The following is a 25670-nucleotide window of genomic DNA, read 5'->3' as shown; positions in this document are numbered from 1 at the left end:
TGTCAGCAGGTGAGTCGATTACAGTATACTGCAGATGTAGTGACCAATATAAAATGAAGCTCATGCTATTATTTACACAGACAACAGAGCACTAACATGATGTGTGCCTCACCATCCAGACTCTACTCTAGACTAACATTAACCTGGTAGCCCACGCTACACAGCTATTGAGTCTTACAGTCACGTGGTCAATCTGCTCACATTCTCTTAAAGGTGTATTACACCTCAGATTACCACAAAACTGATGCTGTTTCTTCGGATGACGTCACAAAGGAGTAGCATGGAGATAAGAAATAGTAGGCTTTGGATCCCTTGTGAACCGGAATGTGTCCCTAGTTGCTCATTATTTAGATAAATGATCAGAGAACCTCTACAACCAATGAAAGTTTTGAGCTGGCCAAATTAGAATATACTGAAATATCTTGATTAATTGATTGGCGTTAATTATTTTCGAGATGATGCAAGACAGGTTCCTATTCAAGTGTAATGACAACAGCAAATCACAAACTAAGACTTTTGTAGACTATCAAGGCTCCGCCTTGTCATGACATGTGAAATTGGCCAGATTGTAATGTGTTCCGTACACAACTTTCAGAGGTTGTGAGCAGTGACTGATCTTAACTCTGCATGTGTCTGGTTCAACAGGAATGAATCCAAAATTTAATAGACAAAAATGCTTCACTTTTGAACTGGACCACATGCTTCTGTAATAACAGCGACTGAAATATGTAACTGGCTAAACCAACAGCACATTTCATGGGGAAAACATCTGTCCCAAAAAGACTTTCTTTCATTGTCTTTGTTTAGACACTATTTAAGTCAAATAGTTGCTTGCTAACCATTTGAAATGATAACATATGTGAATTGAGAGAGTGTGGAGTAGATTAATTTTGTTTCTGTAATTGCTGAACTATTGAAGGAAAGGTACAGGAGAAGCAGTAAGTATTCAGGCATCAACACCTGACAGTGTATGGTATCTGTCAAAATCTTAACCTTTTGGTTTACGTCAAGGAAGTAGCATCAACACAATGTGTATCCCATGGCGTAAATTACAGCTATGGTCTAACAAGATATCCAAACACCATATGTCAACATAAACTTAGTGGCAGAAATTTTCTGTCAGCGAGCTGGGGTCGGGGCCCACTCACTGACACGAAAATGACGCGGGACGACGTCATCCCACCCCATTTAAATATTCAGGAAGGCGGGTGGATAATGCGATCAGCTGTCCGCCCACCGACCTGTCAATGGCCAATTAATGCCATTGACAGGATATTTAAGCCAATTAAAGGCTCTGCCCAACCAACCTTAAGGTTGGCGGGCAGGCCAGGAGCCTCAGCGGGCTTCTGAAAAAACATGAAACCTCATCCACAGGCGGGATGAGGTTTCATGTCTGTTTTAAAAAACTTTAATAAAGTTTATGTGATATCTATTAACATGTCCCATCTCGTCTGACAGTTGGGGAATCCCTCCCCCCCTGCACAGAGCGCTTCCTGTTGGGCGGCTTGCTGGGCAGGCCTTAATTGGCTCGCCCACTCAAAATGGCGGCAGGGCCCGTTTCGGCAGCGGCAATCGGCTGCCCGCCCGCCCATCAAAGGCAAAATTCTGCCCAGTGCATCTAAAGTTGCCATTCCAAAGGTCTATAAACTCTTAAAGCTAATATTGCATCAAAATGTTTCGTGACAAGTCAACAGCACAGTTTCTAATTTTGTGTCTTTTAAGTATTGATCTGTTTTGATATCTGTGATTTCTATGTATTAATTTAGCTGTAAGTAAATCTGACCAAGTTGCTTTTAGCTTAGAGACAATAGTCTGTCAGAATATTTATCATGATTTCCAGCCAAGGACATGCTATAATTGAGGGAGTTAATTTGTAAACCCATTCATGACAGACAAAAGGGCACAGATTTTGGTTAAGTGACTTCTGCTTTTGGAAACTGCCTTTTGCTATAAATGCAAGACAAAAGCCCAAATAGTAACATTGTGTTGCTAATTAAAGCACTTGACTGAAAAGACTGTCAGAATAGATAATTGTCAATAGAGCCAAGGATCTGTGCTACTGTAATGAGCATAATTACCTGAAGAATTGCAGAACTTGTTCGATTCCTCCAACAAAGTGGTTTACTTGGTTTTGGCCGTGATTTGCCTGCTTCTACTTTTTCCCCTCTGTTTTTTTGTCTGTAGAAATCCTCAGCAAAATAACTTCCTTTTATGACCATTGTAAATCTGTAAATCATGTTTTGTAAATGTTCTTGAAAATGAAAACAAGCTCCATTTATCAGCCCTATCAAGGAGTTAAATTTTCACTTTACACTGACCTGTTATTATTTCTGTAATGTTGGGAGTGAGTGGTGCTTATCTGTATTTATTTCAATTCCACCAATTCATGATCCGTCAAATAGTGCATCGAACTATGATGGCTCGAGTGCCATATAGCTCTATATCATCCAGGTACAAACCAGCAGGCTATTCCAAGTAGGTTATAGTTTTATCCAGATCACTATTAAGACTGATGATTAACTTACTATTTCTGCCTCTTTGATTTATGTGTCTTTTAAACCACCGCTTAGACCCTTCAAAAAATTAACAGGACCACAGGAGAACCCATACATGTGACATTTATTTTATTTCCCAGTAGAGCATTTTTAAATAAGCCCCAAACTAAAATTTCTTTTGCCTTTTTTTACAAAAAATATCTGCAGCCTTTACTACAAGCAGCTAATTTTGAACATAAGATAAAAACTTGAAGCACTTAAAATATATACAGCACACACGCGAAGGAGTGCTGATTTACATACAACAAACCACCAGCCTGTGCATTTATAAGTTAAGAGTTTATACTGCCCAGGCCAGCAATCACTGACAGATAGCCACTGTTGATGGTAATGAGTGCACCAAGGGTGGGGGCTCCTGACTTTGAGGAGTGACTGAACCCAACTGTGTAAGAGCATTGAACTAACAGGTGGATATTCAGTCATCAACACAGGTTTCTGGCTGCAAGGTAATGCTAAGCCCAATTTGCCAGGGAATTGGATTAACATCAGCACTAATACACTCATTAACAAGGCAGGTTTCAGCTTCAACTGTGCAGTTTTATTCAGCTCCTGCATTTCTCAGGCTTAGTAACCTTTCCGAGTCAGTACATCTGATAAGGCTTTCATCACTCAAAATACCCCCAAAAAATCCAGGATGAGACAGATGCACAAGAATCCAATAATCCTTTCATATGTGCTTAAAAGAAAGGAACCCTGATGGTATTATTCACTTTGTGTCAGTCTCCAACTGCACAATTACTCTGGAGGCTCCAAAAGCTTCTGCTGGTTTTTAGTAAGGATTTGATTCAAATTAATTTGTTTTAAGCTGCTGGGGCTTGGAAAAGGTTAACTTTACGCCCTCCACCGCGCCCCCCCCCCCCACCATTGTATTTCTATTGCATTCATCACCTTTTTATAAAAAAAACATCCAATTTCTGTTACATAAATGTCCTCGGGTCAGAACTAATCAGAACAGTTAAGTTTTTGCCATCTAAATTAGCCACTGAGGCAGCATTGCCATTTAAACAAATTCTCAGTTGCTCAAACTATATATTGATGAACAAGTTTAACTTTAATTTATGCTTCATTTCTCATCTTCTCTGTAGCACACTTGTGGGACTTTGTGCACTGAGCAATATGTAAATAAGTTTTTGATATGTTTTGTGGGTGCAAGTAGACATTGGGAGGAAAACTCAACCATATCGGAGCATGGACCCGTTTAAATGTCACTACCAGTGAGGCGAAGATTCCAGATAGGTGCTTTGTTGTAGCTTACCTGTTGTGGGAGGGAGAGGCGGTAGTAAACTGACCATTCACATTCTGAGCTATCCAGCAAATCAGGCCTTGCTTGCGTTAAGTAATGCCAGATGTAGGGGTTTTCAAATGAGTACAGTTGTTTTTTCTATGCTTAGGAGGACCACTCCAGCTTCTCCTGGCTCCACCAAAAAGACCCATTCAAAGCTTCATTTTCAGGACAACTGCTTAGGCTGCACAATGCTTGGCATGACTCGGCATTGTGCACATCGTACACGCTTCACTCATTCGCATCTGAAGCTTGAAAGTCAGGGTCTGGTAACTGGGGAAGGATTTTACAGTCCCCTCCTGTATGTGAGTTTGCAGGCACATAAAATTCTGTGGGCGCCTTTTCCGCTGCCTACTTGCTCACCTCTGACCTGACCGGAATTTAACAGGTTAAGGGCAATGCTTCGTGCCCATCCTTGTAGCAATTGAGACCCTCAAGTAACCAACTAATGGCCACTTCCCAACTGGCTGCAATTTTTTTAGCAGATGAACTTTTCACCTATTTACAATGCTGCTGAAAAATGGCATCAGGTAGGCCTTGGGAATCAATGAGGTCAGCATTACCCCACATATTTTAGATGAAAAATGGAATCCAGGGTTGATAATCACCCCACAGAGGCAATAGATTTCAGGGGAAATATCAGCAAGATTGTTTTACATAAGAAAATGCTATTTAAATATGCAGATGTTTGTGAATGCATTTAGGATTTTTTTTAGGAAAGCTGTGGCGAAGAAACAATTTAGAATAGCTAATGGACAGGTCCCAAGTACTGTGTTGGGTAAAAAAAGATGAAGATTTGTGCTTTATATTGAAGGTGTCTTGGGCAGGACAGTCCATTAAAACAGCAACATATGGTGACAAGAAGTAAATATCCACCTACACAAAAATTCAACCATCTCCCTGCCCAAGAAAAGAACCATCTGTCATCCCCTTTCTCTCTTTGTTTATGAAATTGCTGAGTATCCAGTGTACAGTTGCACAAGCTCCTGCTTTCTTGTTATCTCCTCCTAGTAAGCAGTCATCATGTATAAACACAGACAATAGGCTAAACTCAGTAAACTGATGCTGTAACAAGGAGTCACTTGGGTCTGAGATAGTGCCAGTGCTATGCTGATGATTCACCATCCTTTATTCCCTTTGCGTGCAGCTTCCTGATGACTGCACAGGTTTAGAAACTTTACACTTGCAGGTATTGGTAAGCTTTTCAGCAATGTCCGCATACACTTACTGTTTCCAGCAAGGGTCAGAGGCCAGTGATCCAGAGCAGGTACTCAGAGTCAGAGAGTAATTTATAGCACAGAAGGAGGCTATTTGGATTCTATGCTGGCTTCCTGTGGAGCAATCCAGTCAGTTTTGGTGTCTCACTTTATCCTCAGAGTCCTAAAAGTTTATTTCCTTCAAGGGCCCATCCAATTTCCTTTTGAAATCATTGATCATCTTTGCTTCCAATATCCTCGTAGGCAATGAGTTCCAGGTCATTACCTCCTTCCCCCACATCCCTCTCCAAAACACTTGCATCTGTGTCCTCTGGTCCTTGTGCTATCAGTTACCTTCCTTATCCACCTATCCAAACCTATCATAATCCTGTACACCTATATCAAAACTCCTCTCAGTCTCCTTTGCTCCAAAGAGAACACCAGCTTCCCCGACCAAAACTTATGGCTAAAATCCCCTACAGCTGGAACCTGTCAGGTAAATCTCCTTTACACCTCCTCAAAAACCTTCACATACCCCCTAAATTGTGCTTGGCCTAAATAGCCAAGTGGTTATGGTACTGGGCTTGTAACCCCAAGATCAAAAGTTCAAATCTCACAATGGCAAACTATGAAACAATGTAACTTCATCTGAATAGGAACAGATGGAAATGTGTTTGTACTCGAAAGAGTTATCCCCTAAATTGTGGTGGCCAAAACTGGATGCAATACACCAGTTACAAACTAGCTTTACTGATTTTGTACTCAATGCCTCTATTAATTATGCCCAAAATCATATATGCTTTGCTAAACACTCTATGTCCTGCCACGTTCAAAGATCTATGCACATAAAAAAATGCTATTTAAATATGCAGATGTTTGTGAATGAATTTAGGATTTTTTTTAGGAAAGCTGTGGTGAAGAAACAATTTAGAATAGCATTGGTCCCAAGCACTGTGTTGGATAAGAAAAGATGAAGATTTGTGCTTTATATTGAAGGTGTCTTGGGCAGGACAGTCCATTAAAACAGCAACATATGATGACAAGAAGTAAATATCCACCTACACAAAAATTCAACCATCTCCCTGTCCAAGAAAAGATCAGGTCCTTCTGTTTCTGCACGCTATTTAGAATTGTGTAATTGAGTCGATATTGCCTGCCCCTATCCTATTTGCCAAAATGTGTCACTTGACACTTCTGTATTAAATTCCATCTGCCACTTGTCTACCTATTCTGCTAGCCTATGCCTTATTGCAAGCAATTAGTATCATCCTTATTAAAACAGGAAATTCTGGAAAAACTCTGAAGGTTTAACAGCATTTGTGGAGAAAGAAGCAGTTAGTGTTTTGAGTCCATTAACGTTAACTCTGTTTTTCTCTCTCCACTGATGCTGTTAGATCTTTTGAGTTTTTCCAGTATTATCTGTTTTGATTTCAGATTTCCAGCATCCATAGTATTTTGCTTTTTCTTGGTATCATCCTTATTGGTTGCCATTCCTCCATGTTCGATATCATCAGCAACTTTTGAAATTTTACTCCATATTCCAATATTCATGTCCTCAGGATAAAGCAAAGTGATCCTGGCACTGACTCTTGGGAAATACTACTATCTACCATCAACCAGTCTGAAAAATAACCATTTACAACGAATCGCTGCTTTCTGTCCTTAAGCCAAATTGTTTTTTTATCCAAGTTGACACTGACCTTCCTATTCCACGGGTCTCAGTTTTGTTAGCCTTATAGGTAGTACTTTTTCGAACACTTTCTTTAAATCCATATAGAAAACATGCATTCCCCATCAACCTTCTCTATTACTTCATCAAAAAATCCAATTAGATTAGCCAAGCATGATCTGCCTCTTTCAAATCCATGCTAGCTCTCCTTAATTAACTCAAACCTCTCCAAGTGCCTCTTGATTTTTTTCTCTGATCATTATTTCTAAAACCTTCCCCAGGACTGATTGGTCCATAGTTGCTAGGACTGTCTTTACACCCTGTTTTGGATAAGATTGTCACATTTGCTACTCTCCAATTCTCTGGCACCTTCCCCGTACCTAGGAAATATTGAAGGATTATGGCCCTTCCAGTATCTTCACCTCCATTTCCTTTAGCTACCTGGGATGGACTGTAGCTGAATTTTTTCCCTCCATTTCCTGGACCAAGCAAGTTTAAGGCACCTGTTGAAGCTTGAGCTCATGCCTGATTTAAAATAAAACTCAACTTTATCATTACAATTACTGAAAGTATTTCAGGTCATCTTGGTTTAATAATAAAGTATATAAATTATACAGTGTGCTCGAAATGTGTAGAAATAATAGCAATGTTTTTCAATAAATACTTACATCGTTCATTAAGAGGGCAATATGTCCACACATTTAAGCCAGATATAGATTCACGTTTTGTGATTTTTGTTGCTAATTCCCAATCTTCATTATCAAGCCTTCAAACAACCTTGTAGTCAAAATCTCTGTAGGTTCTATGAGTTTAATCTGTGGAAAGAAAGGGCAACCAATAAGAAGGTATTTCTCAGTCATATATTTGATCTTAATTTAGACTGAGATTAGCCTTCCTAATATCAATTTCTGAGATACATCCAGCACAGAATCCCTGCATGTATTGTTATCACATAACTCCACTGGCTTCTCCACTTTAAAGGAAACAATGAGAATCTAACACACGTGCCAAAATTCAAAAGTAAACTACATTTATCTAAATTACCATAAAGAGCTTACACTTATTGGAGTCTCTCACTCCCTTTCCTGTTTCTGTATTTTATTTTTTAACAACAGGAAAGCAGTGATTTTCCCCTTTCTATAACCTTGACGGATTTAAAATCCAATCACACCAATGCTACTTGGATTCCATGTTAATAGCAAAAGTAACTGGTTAGGATAGCAAATAGGATGATGTATTTTAAGCTCGAGTTCAGATTATACTACAAATGTCTCCTAACACCATTCTAAAATATGGATTATAACAAATACTTGGGTAAAGCAAATCATTAGGCTTGAGAAAATGCCAATAGTTTTGAGATATTTTCATGTAACCGAATCCTAATTGGTTTGAAAGTGGCTATATGGCTACAACTTAGAACTACCATTTATTAACAACGACCACCAATGTGGTACTGTTTTAATTGGAGCCAGCATTCCTCCTCCTCCTTTCCACATTCAGGTAGGTTTTAACCTTTTGTGCTTCTTTCACAGCTTCAGGCAGTTCCCAAGGAGCACTAGTTAGACCACTGCAAAAACAAAAAGATTTGCCGGGCATTGTGAAGTGCAAGCTCCATCATGATACTAACCATGTCAGAAGTGTTTTGCAATTGTTGCAAGATACTTCTTTGTATAATTAAATTTCACTGTTTTCAGGCAATCACCAGTGATACCTGAAAGAAGGTAAGTCCAGTATGGTGGCTACCATGCCACCACACCATGGGCTGAATTTTGCCGTTGGTGAGCAGGGGGCGGGGCCCGCTCGCTGACGCGTAAAATGATACGGGATGATGTCGGGCGGAACCCCTGACGTCATCCAGCCCCATTTAAATTTTCAGGAAGGCGGGGGCACAGCAAAATCAGCTGCGGGCCCGCCGACCTGTCAATGGCCAATTGAGACCATTGACAGGATCGTTGAAACAATTAAAGGACCTGCTCGTCCAACCTTAAGGTTGGTGGGCAGGCCAGGAGCCCCAGTGGGCAATAGAAAAAACATGAAACCTCAGCCACTGGCGGGATGATGTTTCATGTAGGGATTTAAAAAGTTTAATAAAGTTTTAGTGCAATTTATGAACATGCCCCATCTCATGTGACATTGTCACATGAGGCGGACATGTTAAGGAATTTTTTTTCCTCTATTTTTAATATTTTTAAAGCTGTCAGTGATCTCCCTGAGACAGCATTTAGCCTCAGGGAGATGTGTGCACTTTCGTGCACATGCGCGAAAGAGCGCACTCTCGCTTTGGGGAATCCCCTCCACACCCGCATAACGCTTCCCGTCGGACATCACACTGGGTGGGCCTTAGTTGGCCCGCCTACGTAAAATGGCGGTGGGACCCACTTCTCCAGTGGGGATCGGCTCCCTGCCCACTGGAGATTGGGTTGTGCCTGCCCGCCTGACAGACAGAAAGTTCTGCCCCATGTTGGCACAAGATACCCAATATTGGGTTTGTCAATGCTTGTCTTTTAGCTTGAAAATCAGATGTCAAGCAGTCCAATTTCTGGGTGAATGATAGTGTTTTTTTCTTCCTGAATACGATTGCAGGCACAGACCTAATTCTAATAGGAGGCGCCAGAAAATCCCACATCAAGATGCAATGAAGGTGAAGGTCTGACATATAAGGTCACCTGCCCATTTCCAGCTAATTGCACCTGGGAAATATGATTTCTCAGACACAATGGGCAGAATTTTGCCCTCGATGGCGTGCTGGCCCCACCGGCTCGACGGCGGGCAGGCAGCCGACCACCACCACCGAAATGGGGCCTGCCGCCATTTTGAGTAGGTAGGCCAATTAAGGCCCGCCCAGCAGCCTGCCTGACAGGAAGCGCTATGTCAAAGTGGGCTCTTTCGCGCATGTGCACGAGTGTACTGCTCCCTGAGGCAAAGTCCTGTCTCAGGGAGATTCATGACGGGTAAGTAAAATCTAAAAATAGAAAAATATTAAAATTATTAACATGTCTCCCTCATGTGACAATGTCACACAAAATGGGACATGTTAATAATAAACACATAAAATTTATTAAATGTTGAAAAAAAACAGACATGAAACTTCGTCCAGCCAGTGGATGAAGTGTCATGAATAATCAGGAGCCCGCTGGGGTTCCTGGACAGCCCGCCAGCCTTAAGCTTGGACGGGCAGGTCTTTAATTATCTTAATGAGCCTGTCAATAGCCTCAATTGGCCATTGACAAGTCGGCGGACGGACAGCTGATTTCGCTGTCCGCCCGCCTTCCTAAAAATTTAAATGGACCGGGATGATGTCGGGGATTCCTCCCGATGCCATCCCGTGTCATTTCCACCTCGGCAAACGGGCCCCACCCCCAAATCGCCAAGGGGAAAATCCTGCCCAATGTAGGGGAAGTTCTAGCTTGAATTGCATTACTTGCTCACAATTATTATGTTCTATAAGACATAAAGTTATGCTACTGATAATTTCTTGCATGTTATATTTTTGAGTCTTGTTATCTGGTGTCCTCTTGGAGTTTTGGATCTGAAAATGTTTTTTTAAATAAGTATAAAACATCTGTTGTGTGTTTAGCCAGGGTCACCAAGTCAAGTAAAACTGTAACAGCAGTTCAGATTTAGTACAAGTTGCACAAACTAAGGATCATGACATTTGCATTCCAAAATGTATTCCAAAAACTCTAATATTTGAACTAAATCCAAGATATTATTGGTTGTAACAAGGATTAAAAAAGGTGATTCATTGATACTTAGCTTTCATGAAATCTCAAGTGAGAGAGACAGTTAGCTATTTATTGCAATTCTCTATAGAGGATCAATTTTGTTCACATGGCAATTAATATACTTAATAGGGCAGTTTGTATACCCAGTGATCCATTACCCAGTGATCCCATTAAACTCAGATCATCTCCAGCTGATCACAAATAGCATGGCCTTTGCCTTGAATGATTTCACTTTATAAAGAAAAGGTGTTGCTGCAAATTTTGTTAAACCCAGGTCACAGCTACAGTAATACAAGAATAGCACTGGAATTGCAGGGGTTTGGATTCCACACAGAACAGGGCGTAAGGAATGGGAGTAGGTGAAGACCATACTGCCTGTCAAACCTGCTCCACCACTCAATATGATCGTAGCCTGTGTTCAATTAGATAATTTTAATCTTGAATGCAGTATAGTATACAATAGAGGATATTAACAGATCATGTGTTTGAAATACAGTCTTGAGTAAATAACCATGTCCTTTAGGGCTTTGACGCACTCACTCAAGGACACCCCCGAAATTAGTGGTATGGAAAAAGCATCCAAGTCACAAACATGAACTGAAAGGTCCTTGCACGAGAATTAATTTAAAAATAATTTATCCTCTATATATCTTTGGGTGTATTTTGTTAGATTCTATACTGTGATCTCATGTTATCCCCGTTGTTTAATATTTAAAAATCAGTGGAACAGGCTAGACTTACAATTTTGTAAACAGATTTCTTTTCTCAAGGATGTGCCCTGTTGTTAATTAATTTTTCTTTGGAAACAATGTATAAGTTTGACTTCATATAAAAGACAGTGCAAATAGATTATTATTTTTATCAGCAGATTTCATTTCCCAAATTGCTCCCAATCCACCCACATGCACACTTCTAGGAGGGAAACGAATAGAGAAAACCTGCAGCCAATTCAGGAATCATCCAGCAAAAAACGTCTGTCCAACCTCTTTTCAGTTTTGAGGTAACAAGGCATGAGCCAGGAAGTCATCAACTCACTAGTTATCATCCAAATAGTGCAAAAAGCCAGTTGAGTGGTGCGTCATCTGTCACATTTTAAGGGCAGAATTTTACCCTTGGCGTGCAGGATCGGTGGGGGCGATCAGGTATCCGATCGCCGTCTGCAATTGGCAGGGCTCCACAATTTTATGTGGGCAGGCCAATTAAGGCCCGCCCAGCATGTTACGTGGCCTGGAATGTGTGCAAAGGGGTGGGCATGATGTCCGCCGGGTCCAATGGCGAACCTGCAGCCAATTCAAATGGAAGACTGCCACTGAGAGACGTGGATGTGTTGCCATTGGAGATCATAGTGAGTGGACACAGCAGGTGGGAGGGCAGGTCGGCGGGGCAGTCGGCCCTGCGTTTCTCAGATGAGCGTCTCGCTGCCCTCCTTGTCCCCATGGATCAGAGGAAGAGGCCCCCCCAACTCACCAAAATGACCTGGGAGGAGGTGGCATCCAGGTTCAGCAGCCACGATGTGGTGAGGTGCACCTGGGTCCAGTGCCATAACTGCTTTAACAATCTACTGCGCTCGGGAAGGGTGAGTACCATGTTGGCATGGGTCACTTTGCAGAACAGTTAAAAGCCGCCCATCCCCCCTTGGACCTCAGAGGTGTTAGACTGTGAGTGCCAAATGTCAATGAAGCAGGAGCTGGCCAAGGGGGTGAGCCCTGGCTGCTTGGACTGAGTGTCTTGCGGCTCTAGAGTCATGAATTGCTTGAGCCCTGTGAGGTGTTCTTCAGGTGGGGTTGGCCAGGCTGCAATGGTGCTGCAGGTAGAGAGTGGACTAATCAATGCTCCTATGCCCTTTCAGGAGAAAACACCCCATAACAATGCTGAGAGGTCATGGACTGATGGCTCCTTGTCCTCTCACAATATAAGCAGGAGGCCCTGGAGCTGGAGAGGCGTCATGCCCCTCGGTCAAGCGGCCATGGTGAGGCTGGGGTGCCAGGGGAAGGTAAGAGTGCAGTGCACTGAGGTGAGAATGTCGATTATTGCTACCATTCCAGTGTTGTCTCTATATTGATGTGAGCCTGGAATTGCCATTGATAATCACAAGACGAGGGCACCATGATACAAATCTCTGCCTCATCAAGGTGCCAGACATGCGCAGTGACAGTTTCATGACTTAAACTAATGACATGTCCTTCTTCTCCCTTTTAAGCTCACTGGCATTCATTATGAGGACCCTGAAGGCCCACCCCTGACCCCCGAAAACCATCATGCCCACTACGCACCTGCGTCACCCTCTCTGTCAAGCAGGCACCAGAGCAGATACCAGCATCTTGGTGGGCATAACATCACTGTGTAGTCTATTGGTGCACAGCGGTGAGGGTACTTCACACTCACTTGAGGTGCAGGCAGAGGTAGAGAGTGCCCAGGGCGCCAGCAGTCAGAGGACTGCTGGGAACCAGGGACATGCTCAGTCGATGGCTGATGATGGGCTTCTGGAGTCATCCCTGAGGCAGCAGATGCTAGATGTCTAGCAGGATGTGGGGGGGGATCCGGCAGAGATACATGAGGGAATGAGTGCCATGGTGTTCATTGTGGAGGATTCCATGTGGAGCATTAGCATTGTGTTGACCCTCATGGCCGAGCACAGTGCCTCCTCCATGGAGAGAGTGGTGACTCTCATGGAGAGGCTGCTCCAGGCGCTCAATCAGGGGTTCCTGGGGATGCGCTTGGACCTGCAAGCCCTCACACTGGCAATGACATCAGCAGGTCAGTGTCAGTGTCGGAGATGGATTGGGCACCCAGTATCCCAGCTAGGTGCCTGTACGTCAATGGCAAGCAGGGAGGTGCAAAGCAACCTGACGTTGGCACACAAGCTGCCTCTTTGGGCTCCTCAACAGCAGCTGCTCCGCCACTCTGCCAGTGACCGTGGCATCTGAGGAGGCTGTGGCGACTGAGGAGATGCCAGCTATGGCACTGGCCATGCCCTCCCAGGCAAGGCCAGCACAGTCTCCACAGGCCAGAGAATTCCCGCCAAGGTCATCAAGACCAGCAGAACAGCAGAGTGAGCAGGCTGTCTCCAATGCTGGTGCCAGCAAGGGGGAGCACCTAGATGTAGCACTGGCAAGTGAAAACTTAAATCACCTTAAGCACAACACGGGCTTATCCCAGGTGATATTTGGATCCCCCATTTTTCTTCATTTTTTTAAAGGTGTGATGGAAAACACTGGTTCATGTTAATTTCTGCTACTTTCAACATTCACAAGTAAATGATATGTTATTTTGTGCAGCTGGCCTCTGTATGCTTCATTTGTTCTGTAGGTGCAGGGTAGGCCATGATATTATGATGGACATGTGTCTCCTGAAACTTTATTGCAAAGGCACATAGTTTATGTTGACCAAGGAAATGGCCCTAACAGAGAACGAGTATGGAACCTGCAACCCTGGCATGTGATGGTCGTTCTTATTTGGTAGGCTAGCTGAAGGAGCGTTGGATCAAATCATCCCGGGTATCCTTGCCTCCCTATAGGTTACCCAGGCTTGCGTCTATGCCCTCAGCGTTCTCCTCACCGTGCTCGTCCTTGGGCTTACTACTGGACTCATCATATGTTGCCTGTGCAGCTGGGTCAAGATCTTCTTCCTCCACTGTGTTCCTCCTTTCCAGTGCCAGATTGTGGAGAGTGCAGCATGCAACCACTATCAGTGACACACAATCTGGGCAGTATTGGAGTGCAATTCCTGAACGGTCCAGGTATCGGAAGCACATCTTGGGAAGATCTATGGTTCTCTCTATCACAGCCCTTGTGGAGGTGTGGCTTCTATTGTACCGCTGCTCAGTCTCTGTTCTTGGATGGTGGAGAGGCCTCATGAGCCACCTTTTGAGGGGATAGCCCTTGTCACCCAGCAGCCATCCATCAAGCCGGGCTGGAGCACTGAAGAACCTCGGAGCCTAGGAGTGTCTCAGGATGTAAGTGTCATGGGAGCTGCCAGGGTACCTTGCACAGTTTTGCAGAATCTGCATCCTGTGATCACACACTATCCACACGTTCATGGAGTGGAAGCCCTTCCTGTTGACGAAGGCACTGGGCTCACCTGCTGGCGCCTTGATGGCCACATGTGTACAGTAAATTGCCCCCTAGATGCAGGGAATCCAGCAACCACTGTGAAGCCTCTGGCTCGCTCTGCATGGCTGGCCTCTTCTGTACCATAAATTCAATGCACTCCTGAACAGAGCATCTGTCACCAGTTTGACGCAACTATGGACCGCTTATTGGGACACTCCACAAAGATCCCCCACTAACCTCTGGAAAGAACTGGAGGCATAGAAGTTGAGAGCACCATGACCTGCAGCGCCACTGGCATGGGGTGTCCATCCATGCAGTTGGAGCTGATCTCAGGGCCAATCCTCTGACAGATGGATGTCACTGTCTCCCGTGAGAGACGGAGCCTCCTTCGGCATTGCACCTCAGACATATTGAGGTAGCTGCATTGCCGCCTATAAACCCTGGCAGCAGGATAGTGATGTGTTCTGCGGCCCCTTCCGCCTTGGACTTCCTGTTGGCCCTGCACCCCTTATGCCTGCACCTCTCCTCCCACAGGTCGCTCCCCTGGCAGCTGAATAGGCACCTGGCCTCCTCCCCCCTTCTAGCCCTCTCTTCCTCCTCAGAGGAGGTGCCTCCAGCAGGGGCCACAAACCCCATTAACAGGGTAAGGGAAGGCTGTCTGATACCTGGAAGGCCCCAAGTGGTATAAATCCTCCGGGGGCCTGGAAAACAACAGTTGAGTCCTGAATTGAAGCCACTAAAATATTTGAATGCAGCTCCGAAGTGAAATGAATCTGTCCTGTTTACAGAAGCAACCAGCAGCAATTAATATCCTACACTCCTCACTAATACAAACGGTAATGGGTTGAGGCCCCTAAGTGGCCATTAATTGCCCAGTTCAGGGCCTCAAATGGCTATGGGGTGGTAAAGCCATCTATCTGCCTTACTGCTAAAGATTTAAATTGGGGTGGAAGGGAGAGGTGGTGGGCTGGATTAACTGTCGCCTTCTACCAAAACTGCCACTGAAGAGGGCACAAGATTCCACCCAATATATATTTTTTTATTCATTCACGGGATATGGGCTTCGCTGGCTGGGCCAGCATTTAATGCCCATCCCTAGTTGCCATAGTTGCCCTTAACCAGAATTCACAAGTATTCACTTAAGTCACTGTGGAAAAGCATTAAATGAAGGCAAGGTGTTTGCTTATGTTAAGGAGAAGGGAAGGATTATTCCTGAAATGAGCTTAAAGGGACTGATATATGATAGCTAGCACTTTGAGTGCTCCTCAATATTTCTCATCACCCATAATCTTGATCGCCCTCTCTTCATCAGGATCAAGTAATAACTTCAGTGGTTCTCTCCTTCCTCTCTGTAAGCAATGCTATCTGTTTAATGCAAGTTTCTCCTGCAAGCAGATATAAAATATGGAAAGAAGATGGAGAGTGAAATTGGGTTCTACTATAGAGCCAGGATTGCAAAGAGATCACTTTAATCAACCTTTAAATCTCAAAGACAGTATACCTTGGCTTATAATATTTCAAAGTGACAGCAGATGCATTTTTCTCTTACCAACAGGTTTTCTTACATTTACATAATTATTTAAGGTCTGCACATATGCAATATTTGTAAGGAAATTAAGCAAGTAACATTATAACCACAAGCTGGCTCACTGAATGATGTGTCTTTCAGCTGAAATATATTTATAAGTCAAAAAACATATCAGCGGGTTAGCAAACAAAGTTAACCCCAAGATATTCTACTTCTTGAATTATTTCTTGCAAGAGTTCAACTTATTGAGGTGAACAACTGTTCAAAGTCAGCCAGTATATTGAGAAGCACACGCTTCTTCGAAACATTACTTCCACCCCTGCTCCACACCCTTCTAGAGGGTCAGGGGCAGGGGTGGGATCAGGGGAAATGTCTGGGAGTTTGCATGTTCAAGAATTGGTTTTTAAAAAATACAATGTAAAATGTTGTTAATTTTCAAAATAATTATTTCGCAATTGAAATTTAAAATTTATTTTTCTGTGATCTTTGGCTTTATCCACAGTCATTTACAAGTCAACTGGCTGATCACTTACCAAAAAATTAAGTGAAGTTATTCTGCCCTTCACCTCGTAAATGCCTATCCCCTCTTTAAGAGCACTCTGCGCTTCCTTCTCTAGCTCACAGAATTACTCTCTGCCTGCAAACAACCCCTCCAGTTCACAGAGGCACTCTGTGTCTTCCAAGCTCCTATCTCAAGTTCATAACAATGCTTTCCACCCAAATTCACAAATGTGACTTTATTCCCAGATCTGGTGTAGCTTACACCTAATGCTGCCAAGCCACTTTCCTGTGGGAACAAAACCTGGATGTAGGCAGGGATTTCCAATTGTCAGGAGACCAGAAATTCTTACCTGACACCACAGTACAAAGTCCATTCCTGGAATGAAACTGCAGTATGAATAGTTCTGGAATTGGCAGCTCTGTACTTATGAAGTTTGTTATGGCAAGACGGATGGTAAATGCCAAGCAGCTCAAATCTCAGAGGGAAACTTGAAACAGCTACCACAACTGTTTTGCAATTTGTATTTTATTTCGAGATATGTGCCTTGAATTCAGTAGTAATAAGTCCATCCAGGCTTAGAGATTTCTTTTTTTTAAAACAAAACTAAATTAAACATTTATTAATAAAAGAAAAGATTTTAAGCACATACATAGGTCTACAGATTACTACTTTAATAACTCCTACGTTCCCCAATTAATCTGACTCCCAGTTACACCTCTGTTAAGGAAACATAAAAACAAATAAATTTCAACAGATCCAGGCAAAGCACATAATACCCTGGACAGTGATATTCATAGTGAGTTTTTTTAGCTTCGGTTCCTGTGGACAGCAACTTGATATATGGAGGCTCGTGGCTCTTCACCGCCTTTGGAGCTTAGAATGCCTTCCCCCTTACATAAACCCTCATCTCCTTTATACATGTTTCTCCCTTTTTAATGTAAATTCCATTGTTCCAATATGCCTTTGCAACTTTACTTTCTTACAATATAAATTTTTCATAGTATTCATATTATCAGTAACCTTTGTGAAAAATAAACACACTATTTGACTTAGCTTCTTTTAGCTAAATGTAACATCTTACCATCTCTTTGAAATTCAAACTAATCTAAGTTATCTAAAAATGCAAACATTCCTCACACCTCACATTCTAAAACTTGAGCCATGTTTACGTATTTAGCATTTCAAACCTAGCTTCCCTTTGGATAACCAAAAGCTCCAGACCAGCTGCCTCAAATTCAATTAAATCCCCCACCACCCCCTTCCCCCCCCCACCCAACACACACAGAGAAACTAATCCAAGCCCCATTCCTAACCTACCTCTATAATACATCACAATAATATTATGAAAATTATTTTCATGACAGTTTGTTTGTTGGGGTTTGGGGTAACTGGGGCTTGGGGAAGTGAGACAGAAAGACAAATGAGCAGTCCAGTAGCTCAGGAGTAGGAGGAGGAGAAGGAAAATTTGCTGTGTTTGCAGCATCGACCAGAAAGCAGTTTCAGCTGCAATTAGAGAAACAATAATGACTATACACAAAAATCAAAGAAAGCCCCAGCAACAGAGAAGAAGAAACAGCTGTACCAGGAATACAGACAGCAACCATAGCCATTGATAAATGGAAGTTCTGCAAGAGAAGATTTAAGTCCAGCCTGATGGCAAATGTTAGATGTTAGACCTCATGAAGAGACAGACATATTGATCACATATCCAACAATATTATGGATAAGTTATATATAGTCATTTGTTAATACAGAATTTGAAGTATTGCTAAAAAAGCCAACATGCTGAGAAAACATTTTTGCCTTGTACTCATCAGAACAGATTTGCAAAAATTCCAAATCTAAAGGGAAGAACAATTTATACTGCATGAGAAGAGGGTGCAGATTGGTTGGACACATGATTCTGATTGGTAGAGATGTTGTCATGGAGAATGCATCAGGGAACAGTTAACTGCCAAGCTTTTGTTTAAATTCAAACCAGGTCGGTTAACTCTGGTCGAGCAGTTGCCATGGTGAATGAACCAGGGAATGGTTGTCCCCCAGGCTCTTTTTGAGTTAAAAAAGGTGCAATGCACGAAGATGCTCTTTCTGTTTGTAAAGGACAGGGCTCCTTGTGTAAATATATGTAGCTTCTAGCATGCATAAGTGAGCCACACTGGTTCATTCCCCATGGCAATGCCTTGACCAATCAGAGTCAACCTGCTTGGTTCGCCAGGCAGTTAACTGTTCGCTGGTGAAATCTCCATGGCAAAACTTCAATCAGCACCCTCTGCTCATGCAGTGTAAATTGTTGTTCCCTTTAGATTTGGTACTCTTGTGAATCTGTCCTGATGAGAGCAAAGCAAAAGGTTTCAATAGCATGTCTTTTTCTTCAGCAATACTGAAAAGAATAGTATATATAACTTTCTAAAGAAACAGTGATCAAGTATATTTTTGAAGAGAGTTATGAGCAATTCTAGTCCTTCCACGTCCCCCCCATCATATTTATTATCTGAATTCATTCCCTGCTTATTTAGTGGTAATTTGTGGCTTTTCCGTTAATGCTATCTGACCAATGAGGTGCAAGTTTGAAAAATAATTTTATATTTATTATATACATTTTGTATTCATCACACCTTTAAGTGTGATTCTTGGAGATGTGACAGGCATGCACTAGATGTAGAATATTTATGTTATACTATCCATCATTTCACACTGCATAAAGAAGCTATGAGGCCACTAAAGGTGGAATATCCAAGGGTGAATAAACCAATGAGGTGGATGAAAAAAAAAGGATTTTGATTAATAAATGATTTTCAGTGCAAACAGCATCTAAATAATTGAAAAGAACCCTTTTCCTCTTTTCAGGTGAAGCAGCGTTTCACTTGCATCTCCTTCAATTTGGTTGATTGCATTTGCTGCTCCCAATGTGGTCTCCTTGACATTGGAGAGACCAAACGCAGACTGAGTGACCGCTTTGCAGAACACCCTCGGTCTGTCCACAAGCATGACCCAGACCTTCTTGTCACTAGCCATTTCAACACACCACCCTGCCCTCATGCCCACTTGTCTGTCCTTGGCCTGCTGCAATGTTCCAGTGAGGCTCAATTTGGTCTACTGCATTCGCTGCTCCCAATGCAGTCTCCTCTACATTGGAGAGACCAAACGCAGACTGGCTTTGCAGAACACCTTCGGTCTGTCCACAAGCATGACCCAGACCTTCCTATCACAAGCCATTTTAACACACCAACATGCTCTTAAGCCCACATGTCCGTCCTTGGCCTGCTGCAATGTTCCAGTGAAGCCCAACGCAAACTGGAGGAACAGCACCTCATCTTCCGACTAGGCACTTTACAGCCTTCCAGACTTAACATTGAGTTCAACAACTTCAGACAATGAACTCTCTCTTCCATCCTCATCCTCTTTTTATCCCCTTTTTACAATATTAATTTTTTTATCCACTTATTTTTATTTTTTATTTATTTTCATTTTTATTCATTGTTTTATCCCCACCTTTTATCCTACTTTCGATCTTTTTTCCCACCACCACCCCCTCCCCCCACCCCAACCCCACAAGGGCCATCTGTCACTTGTTCATGTTGTTCTTTCCAGGGCGCTTACCCTTATCCTGCTATTACATTCTGCTTTCTGACTTTAATGCCACCATCAGCACCTCCTTTAGCCAGTACCACTACCATTAACACCCCTTTGTCCTTTTGTTCGTGACATCTTTGTCAATCTTTCCTTTGCTTCCACCATCACTGGCCTTCTATCCAGCTTCACCTGCTACACCCTCCTTAAACAGTATAAATTTCATCACATTTTTGCTTCTCTTTAGCTCTGAAGAAGAGTCCTGCGGACTCGAAACGTTAACTCTGTCCTTCTCTCCACAAATGTTGTTAGACCTGCTGAGTTTTTTCAGCATTTTCTGTTTTTATTTGTAATTGAAAAGAATGGTTCACTTTAGTGATCAATGTAGCGAAAGCCAGGGTTACTAACCCAGGATGCACGTAACTGCAATTATTCCTTCTTTACAACAGTAAAGCAAAAGAGTTGAAGAGCTGGTTCAGTTTAAAGCTATCAACAGGGATCGCTGGGAAAGATCAGTGACCTGAAATGATAATACTGATTCTTTCACCACAGATGCCATGTGACTAGCTGAGTATTTTTCTTCATTCTCCATTTTAATTTTATGATATGATCTGTTTGTTAGATTTCTCAGATGAAAATTTGACTTTTCCTGCAGATTTCACATGCCTTCTTATTCAACTCATTCCATTTGTGTACTCACAAGAGAAAAAAACCCATGAAGAGTACACTGGAACAATTAAATTATTTTTAATTTCTCAAACATTAATAAAGAAACAATATTTCACTGGGTTAAAATCTGGTAGACATTAATTAACCTAGAAAGTACCTCATCTGCAATAATTGCTAGTTTGATGATAGATGGCTACATCCTGCAAGAGGGGGCATCTACTTCACACACCATGTCATATCCTATTTTTAAAATCACTATCATTTGTTAATTAGCCATTAATGGAAGATCAGCATATGCCTTTTCCCTTTTTACTCTCATTTCCCTCTGGATAATGGGCTTTTTTCATTTTGTTGGCAATCTGCTTACATAAATTGTTTTCCCTGTAAACTATAGGATATGAAGACACAAGATTACTGGGTATCAGTTGTTATTGACAGCTCAAGTCTCACTTTGCTTTAATTTGTTTAGATTCTTATGGTATGTTTCTTTCCAGCTCATTTTCTCATGGGTGCATAGCATGTTCAAAATTAAAGAATCATACATACATAAAATGACAATTTCTACATTTCTCACCGATTCCTAAGGAGCCTCTATTAACTAGTCTCTCTTAGACCAGTGACAACTCTGCTCACTAAACCAACTAAAAAAAATATATACTCTTTCAGTTGGAATTCTGCTCATCTTCCGTTCTATTGTTGAATGCAAAATATTTGAGAAAAATAGCAACAATCTTTTGTTACCAAAATATTTCCCACCCAAGGTAACATTACTCCTGACATTGCACTTATAAAATGTCGCCACTTTGGGTGCAATTGGCACAGGTTGTGCAGTTTTTTGGAAATGATATTATGACTCAATATTCTGCTCAAACTTATTTGCATAATCACAGTTGTAAAAATTTCCATCAACCAGCTTAACACAATGCAATTGATACAGTTGCAAATGGGTTTATCACAAAAAAGTACTTTTAATAAGAATTTCTAGTCCCCCAATCCTAAGTAACTTGATATTAAATAGCTCGAAATGACATTTCAATACTATGCTGATCCATTTACCAGTTTCATTGGTATACGATAGTCAATTTCTTCATAAATGAAATACATTTTAAATATGTAAGAACTTTACAAATGTGTCTACAAGTGCCTGTGCGACTGAAAAGAAAATCAAGCTCAATTCGAAAATCCTCTGCAAATGGGTACAATTGGCAGAAACCTTCCATGCTCATTATTTTGATCTGATGGATGGCCAGTTTTGTGGGCCATGTTCCATTGCGATGTTTGTTAAACCAACATTAAAGATAGTGGAAACTTGATTTACCCCTTATGAAACTTGTGTTTAAAATTCCATGACCTTTTATGAGGGCTATTTCAGCTGGAAATCAGTGCAAATGAGTGAAAACTCTAGTCCTATATTTTAACTTGTACAATTCATCCTTTTTTGATAGCCATAAAAGAGAATTATCCTAATGTTTTTTAACTTGTCCTATATTGTGTTAAACATTTGTCAGCATTCACATTTTCTCTCTCCTGAATTCAAAACATTTCATGCTTGCATAACTGTTGCATTGCAAAATAATGAAGAAACAACTAGTGGAAGCAACCAGTACAGCCATAGTATTAAATATAATGCTTCAGTGAGTTTAAGCAACCAAGTGACCAGTGAAAAATTGAAATTAGCTCTCACAAATTCCTTTCTGTTTTGGAGCCCATGCAGGGTGATTTAATTTTATAAACATATTGTTGCAAATGTGCTTTTTGTTTGAAGTAGTCACCACAAGTAATAGCCATCACAGGGAATTGACAGCAGTAAAGTGGACTGTCTTTCTTAATATTATATGTAGCAGAATGAATTGAGCTGTCCCCATTACAAGTAGCTCATGACTAATATAATTCAATTTGTAACGACAAACAGACCTAGGGTCATATGTTATTTAGGCCAGTTTTTGAAAAAAATGCCTACTCTGCTCCTTACTTTTCTTCATAATGTTAGAGAAAATAGTGTACTGTATCCTCAATGTGTCACTTTAGACTAGCGTCCATGCTTAAGGCCTGTGAAATGTTCATTGCTATATTTGTCAAACGCATTATCATTGAATATGGTCACATTTAGTCAATGGCGTGATGAGCCTCAAGCTTCAAACACACTAGGCAGCAGCATTTGATGAAATACACAACCTTTCAACCTCTGCTGTCTTAACCAGTTTAAGCCAACTTGTTCTGGTCTGAAACGTAAATCTAAAATAACATGTTTTAAAACACGAAGTCGGAATAATTTGCGAACCCTTTAAAAATGGAGAGGCATCCCAATTCCGGGATTCCCGACCCTATTCCCGGGCAGTCTGATTTTTGGGAGTGCCTTTAAGGGCCAAAAGACCGCACCTGGCACTCGTGACCTGGCCAGCTCCATTGCAGGGCTAAGCATGTCCTACCTCTCTGCAGTTCTCATGGAATCAGGCCGGATTTTTAAAGATTCGTGGCTCATGGCACCCCAGAGGAGTCATGAACTCTAGTCTTCATGAGGAAACCTTTTAAAAGATGAGTTCCAAAGGCCTTCTTCATGCTACTTATGACAAGGTAAGGCCCTCACCCACCCCTCCTAGCCCCTCATACTGCCTAAACCAAGCAATGGCACTCCACCCACATACCACTATGATGGCCCCTCATACCCCCTATACCAAGCTATGGCATTTCCATGCCCTTTGACCCACTATACACTGTACAGAAGTATAAAAAATGCTTTAAAAAAGTCATTCATTCATTTATTACTTTCCACTGTGTTTAAAACGAGTTCTTTCCCTACCAGGCATAAACATCTCATTCATCTGTACCCTTCAAAATAGCATAAATAGCATAAAATAGCAGAAACTACAAACCCTTGAAACCACTTAACCTTGTGTAAATAAACATTGTGAAATTAAATGCAAAGATCAAAGAAACAGAGCTGACAATCAAAGAATGTTTTCGCTGGGGTGCAGGGAGAGGCTGAGAGCTCAGACATCCATTACTCTTGTTGAAACAGCTGTGCCCCAGAAAAAAACATAGCTTGATTGACATCTCTGGCTCTTTGACCGCTGTGGCAATGAATATCCCACCGCTGTGGGCACTTTCTCCTGAGGTGGACAGGCTAAGCGAGGAATTTTCCCGACTCCCACTACCCACCTTGAGGATCAAAATTCAAGCCAATAAGTTTGCAAAAAAAAGAAATGCTGAACCGATAGAACTGAAAACAAAGCTGCTCACTTTTTTTATCACGTGCTGTGCGCTTTGCTGGTTGAGCCAGCATTTATTGCCCATCCATACTTGCCCTTGAGATGGAGGTGGTGAGCTACCTTCTTGAACCGCCACAGTCCATGTGGTGTAGGTACACCCACAGTGTTGTTCGGAAGGGACTTCCAGGATCTTGCCCAGCGACGATGAAGGAACACCGATATATTTCCATGATAGGATGGTGAGTGACTTGGAGGGGAATCTCCAGGTGGTGGTGTTCTATCTGCTGCCCTTGTCCTTCTAGATGGTAGTGGTCATGGGTTTGGAAGGTGCTGTCTAAGGAGGCTTGGTGAATTCCTGCAGTGCATCTTGTAGATGGTACACACAGCTGCTTCTATGCATTGGTGGTGGAGGGAGATTATGTTTGTGGATGTGGTACCAATCAAGTGAGCTGCTTTGTCCTGGCTAGTGTCAAGCTTCTTGAGTGTTGTGGAAGCTGCACTCATTCAGGCAAGTATGGAGTATTCCATCACACATCATACTCCTGACTTGTGGCTTTTAGATAGTGGATAGGCTTTGGGAAGTCAGGATCTGAGCAACTCTTTGCACAATTCCTAGTCTCTGACCTGCTCTTGTAGCCATAGTATTTACTTGGCTAGTCCAGTTCAGTTTCTGGCCAATGGTAACCCACAGCACGTTGATAGTGGGGGATTCAGTGATGGTAATGCCATTGAACATTAAGGGTTGATGGCTGGATTCTCTCTTGTTGGAGATCGTCATTGCCTGGCACTTGTGTAGCACGAATGTTACTTTCCACTTGTCAGCCCAAGTCTGGATTTTGTCCAGGTCTTGCTGCATTTGGACATGGTCTGCTTCAGTATCTGGGGAGTCATGAATGGTGCTGAACATTGTGCAATCATCAGCGAACATCCCCACTTCTGACCTTATGATGGAAGGAAGGTCATTGATGAAGCAGCTGAAGATGGTTCAGCTGAGGACATTACCCTGAGGAACTCCTGCAGTGATGTCCTGGTGCTGAGATGACTGACCTCCAACAACCACAACTATCTGCCTTTGTGCTAATTATGACTCCAACCAGCGGAGAGTTTTCCTCAATTCTCATTGACTCCAGTTTTGCTAGGGCTCCTTGATGCCACACTCGGTCAAATGCAGCCTTGATTTCAAGGGCAGTCACTCACCTTAACTTGGGAGTTCAGCTCTTTTGTCCATGTTTGAACCAAAGCTGTAATGAGGTCAGGGGCTGAGTAGCCCTGGCAGAACCCAAACTGGGCATCAGTGATCAGGTTATTGCTAAGCAAGTGCCATTTGAAAGCACTGTTCATGACCCCTTCCATTACTTTACTGGTGATCAAGAGTAGACTGATAGGGTGGTAATTGGGTTGGATTTGTCCTGCTTTTTGTGTATAGGACATACCTGGGCAATTTTCTACATAGCCAGGTAGATGTCTCAGAGAGTCTTCCTTTCTCTATAAAATATATCTTTGCTGATATTTAAGAAAATATTTCATAGCTGTCACTGCGTCTCTGTTATCTTGCTTTTTAACCTATTTTTCCATCCCACTTTAAGTTGCGATCAGCGCTTCAATAATCATCCAGACACCCATTCCTGGCTCAAGCTAAAATGTTCCCAATTTTCTGGGCTACCACGAATAATTGAAAGAAATAATGTACAATGCTGCAAATATTAGCGGTAG

The 25670-nt window shown here is 42.2% G+C and overlaps 1 protein-coding gene across 4 annotated transcripts in view; it reads right to left on the bottom strand.

Annotated features, from left to right (window-relative positions):
* Positions 1 to 25670, bottom strand: part of atp10b (ATPase phospholipid transporting 10B) — a 364284-nt gene that overhangs the window by 222448 nt on the left and 116166 nt on the right. For 3 of the 4 annotated variants that reach the window (XR_005943877.1, XM_041194601.1, XM_041194600.1), the window contains exons 2-3: positions 7371 to 7517; positions 2079 to 2226 (exon numbers count right to left, since the gene is read on the bottom strand). Coding sequence is in view for 1 of the 4 variants with exons in the window: in XM_041194602.1 (XP_041050536.1) it covers positions 7371 to 7372 (2 nt within the window). In the remaining 3 variants the exon portion in view is untranslated. The remainder of the gene's footprint in view (positions 1 to 2078; positions 2227 to 7370; positions 7518 to 25670) is intronic. The other variant, XM_041194602.1, reaches the window with a different exon arrangement.

Source organism: Carcharodon carcharias, chromosome 8, assembly GCF_017639515.1.
Source record: "Carcharodon carcharias isolate sCarCar2 chromosome 8, sCarCar2.pri, whole genome shotgun sequence".
Lineage (NCBI taxonomy): Eukaryota > Metazoa > Chordata > Chondrichthyes > Lamniformes > Lamnidae > Carcharodon > Carcharodon carcharias.
Note: the sequence above shows the minus strand (reverse complement) of the source record. Positions and strands in the feature narration are given on the sequence as shown.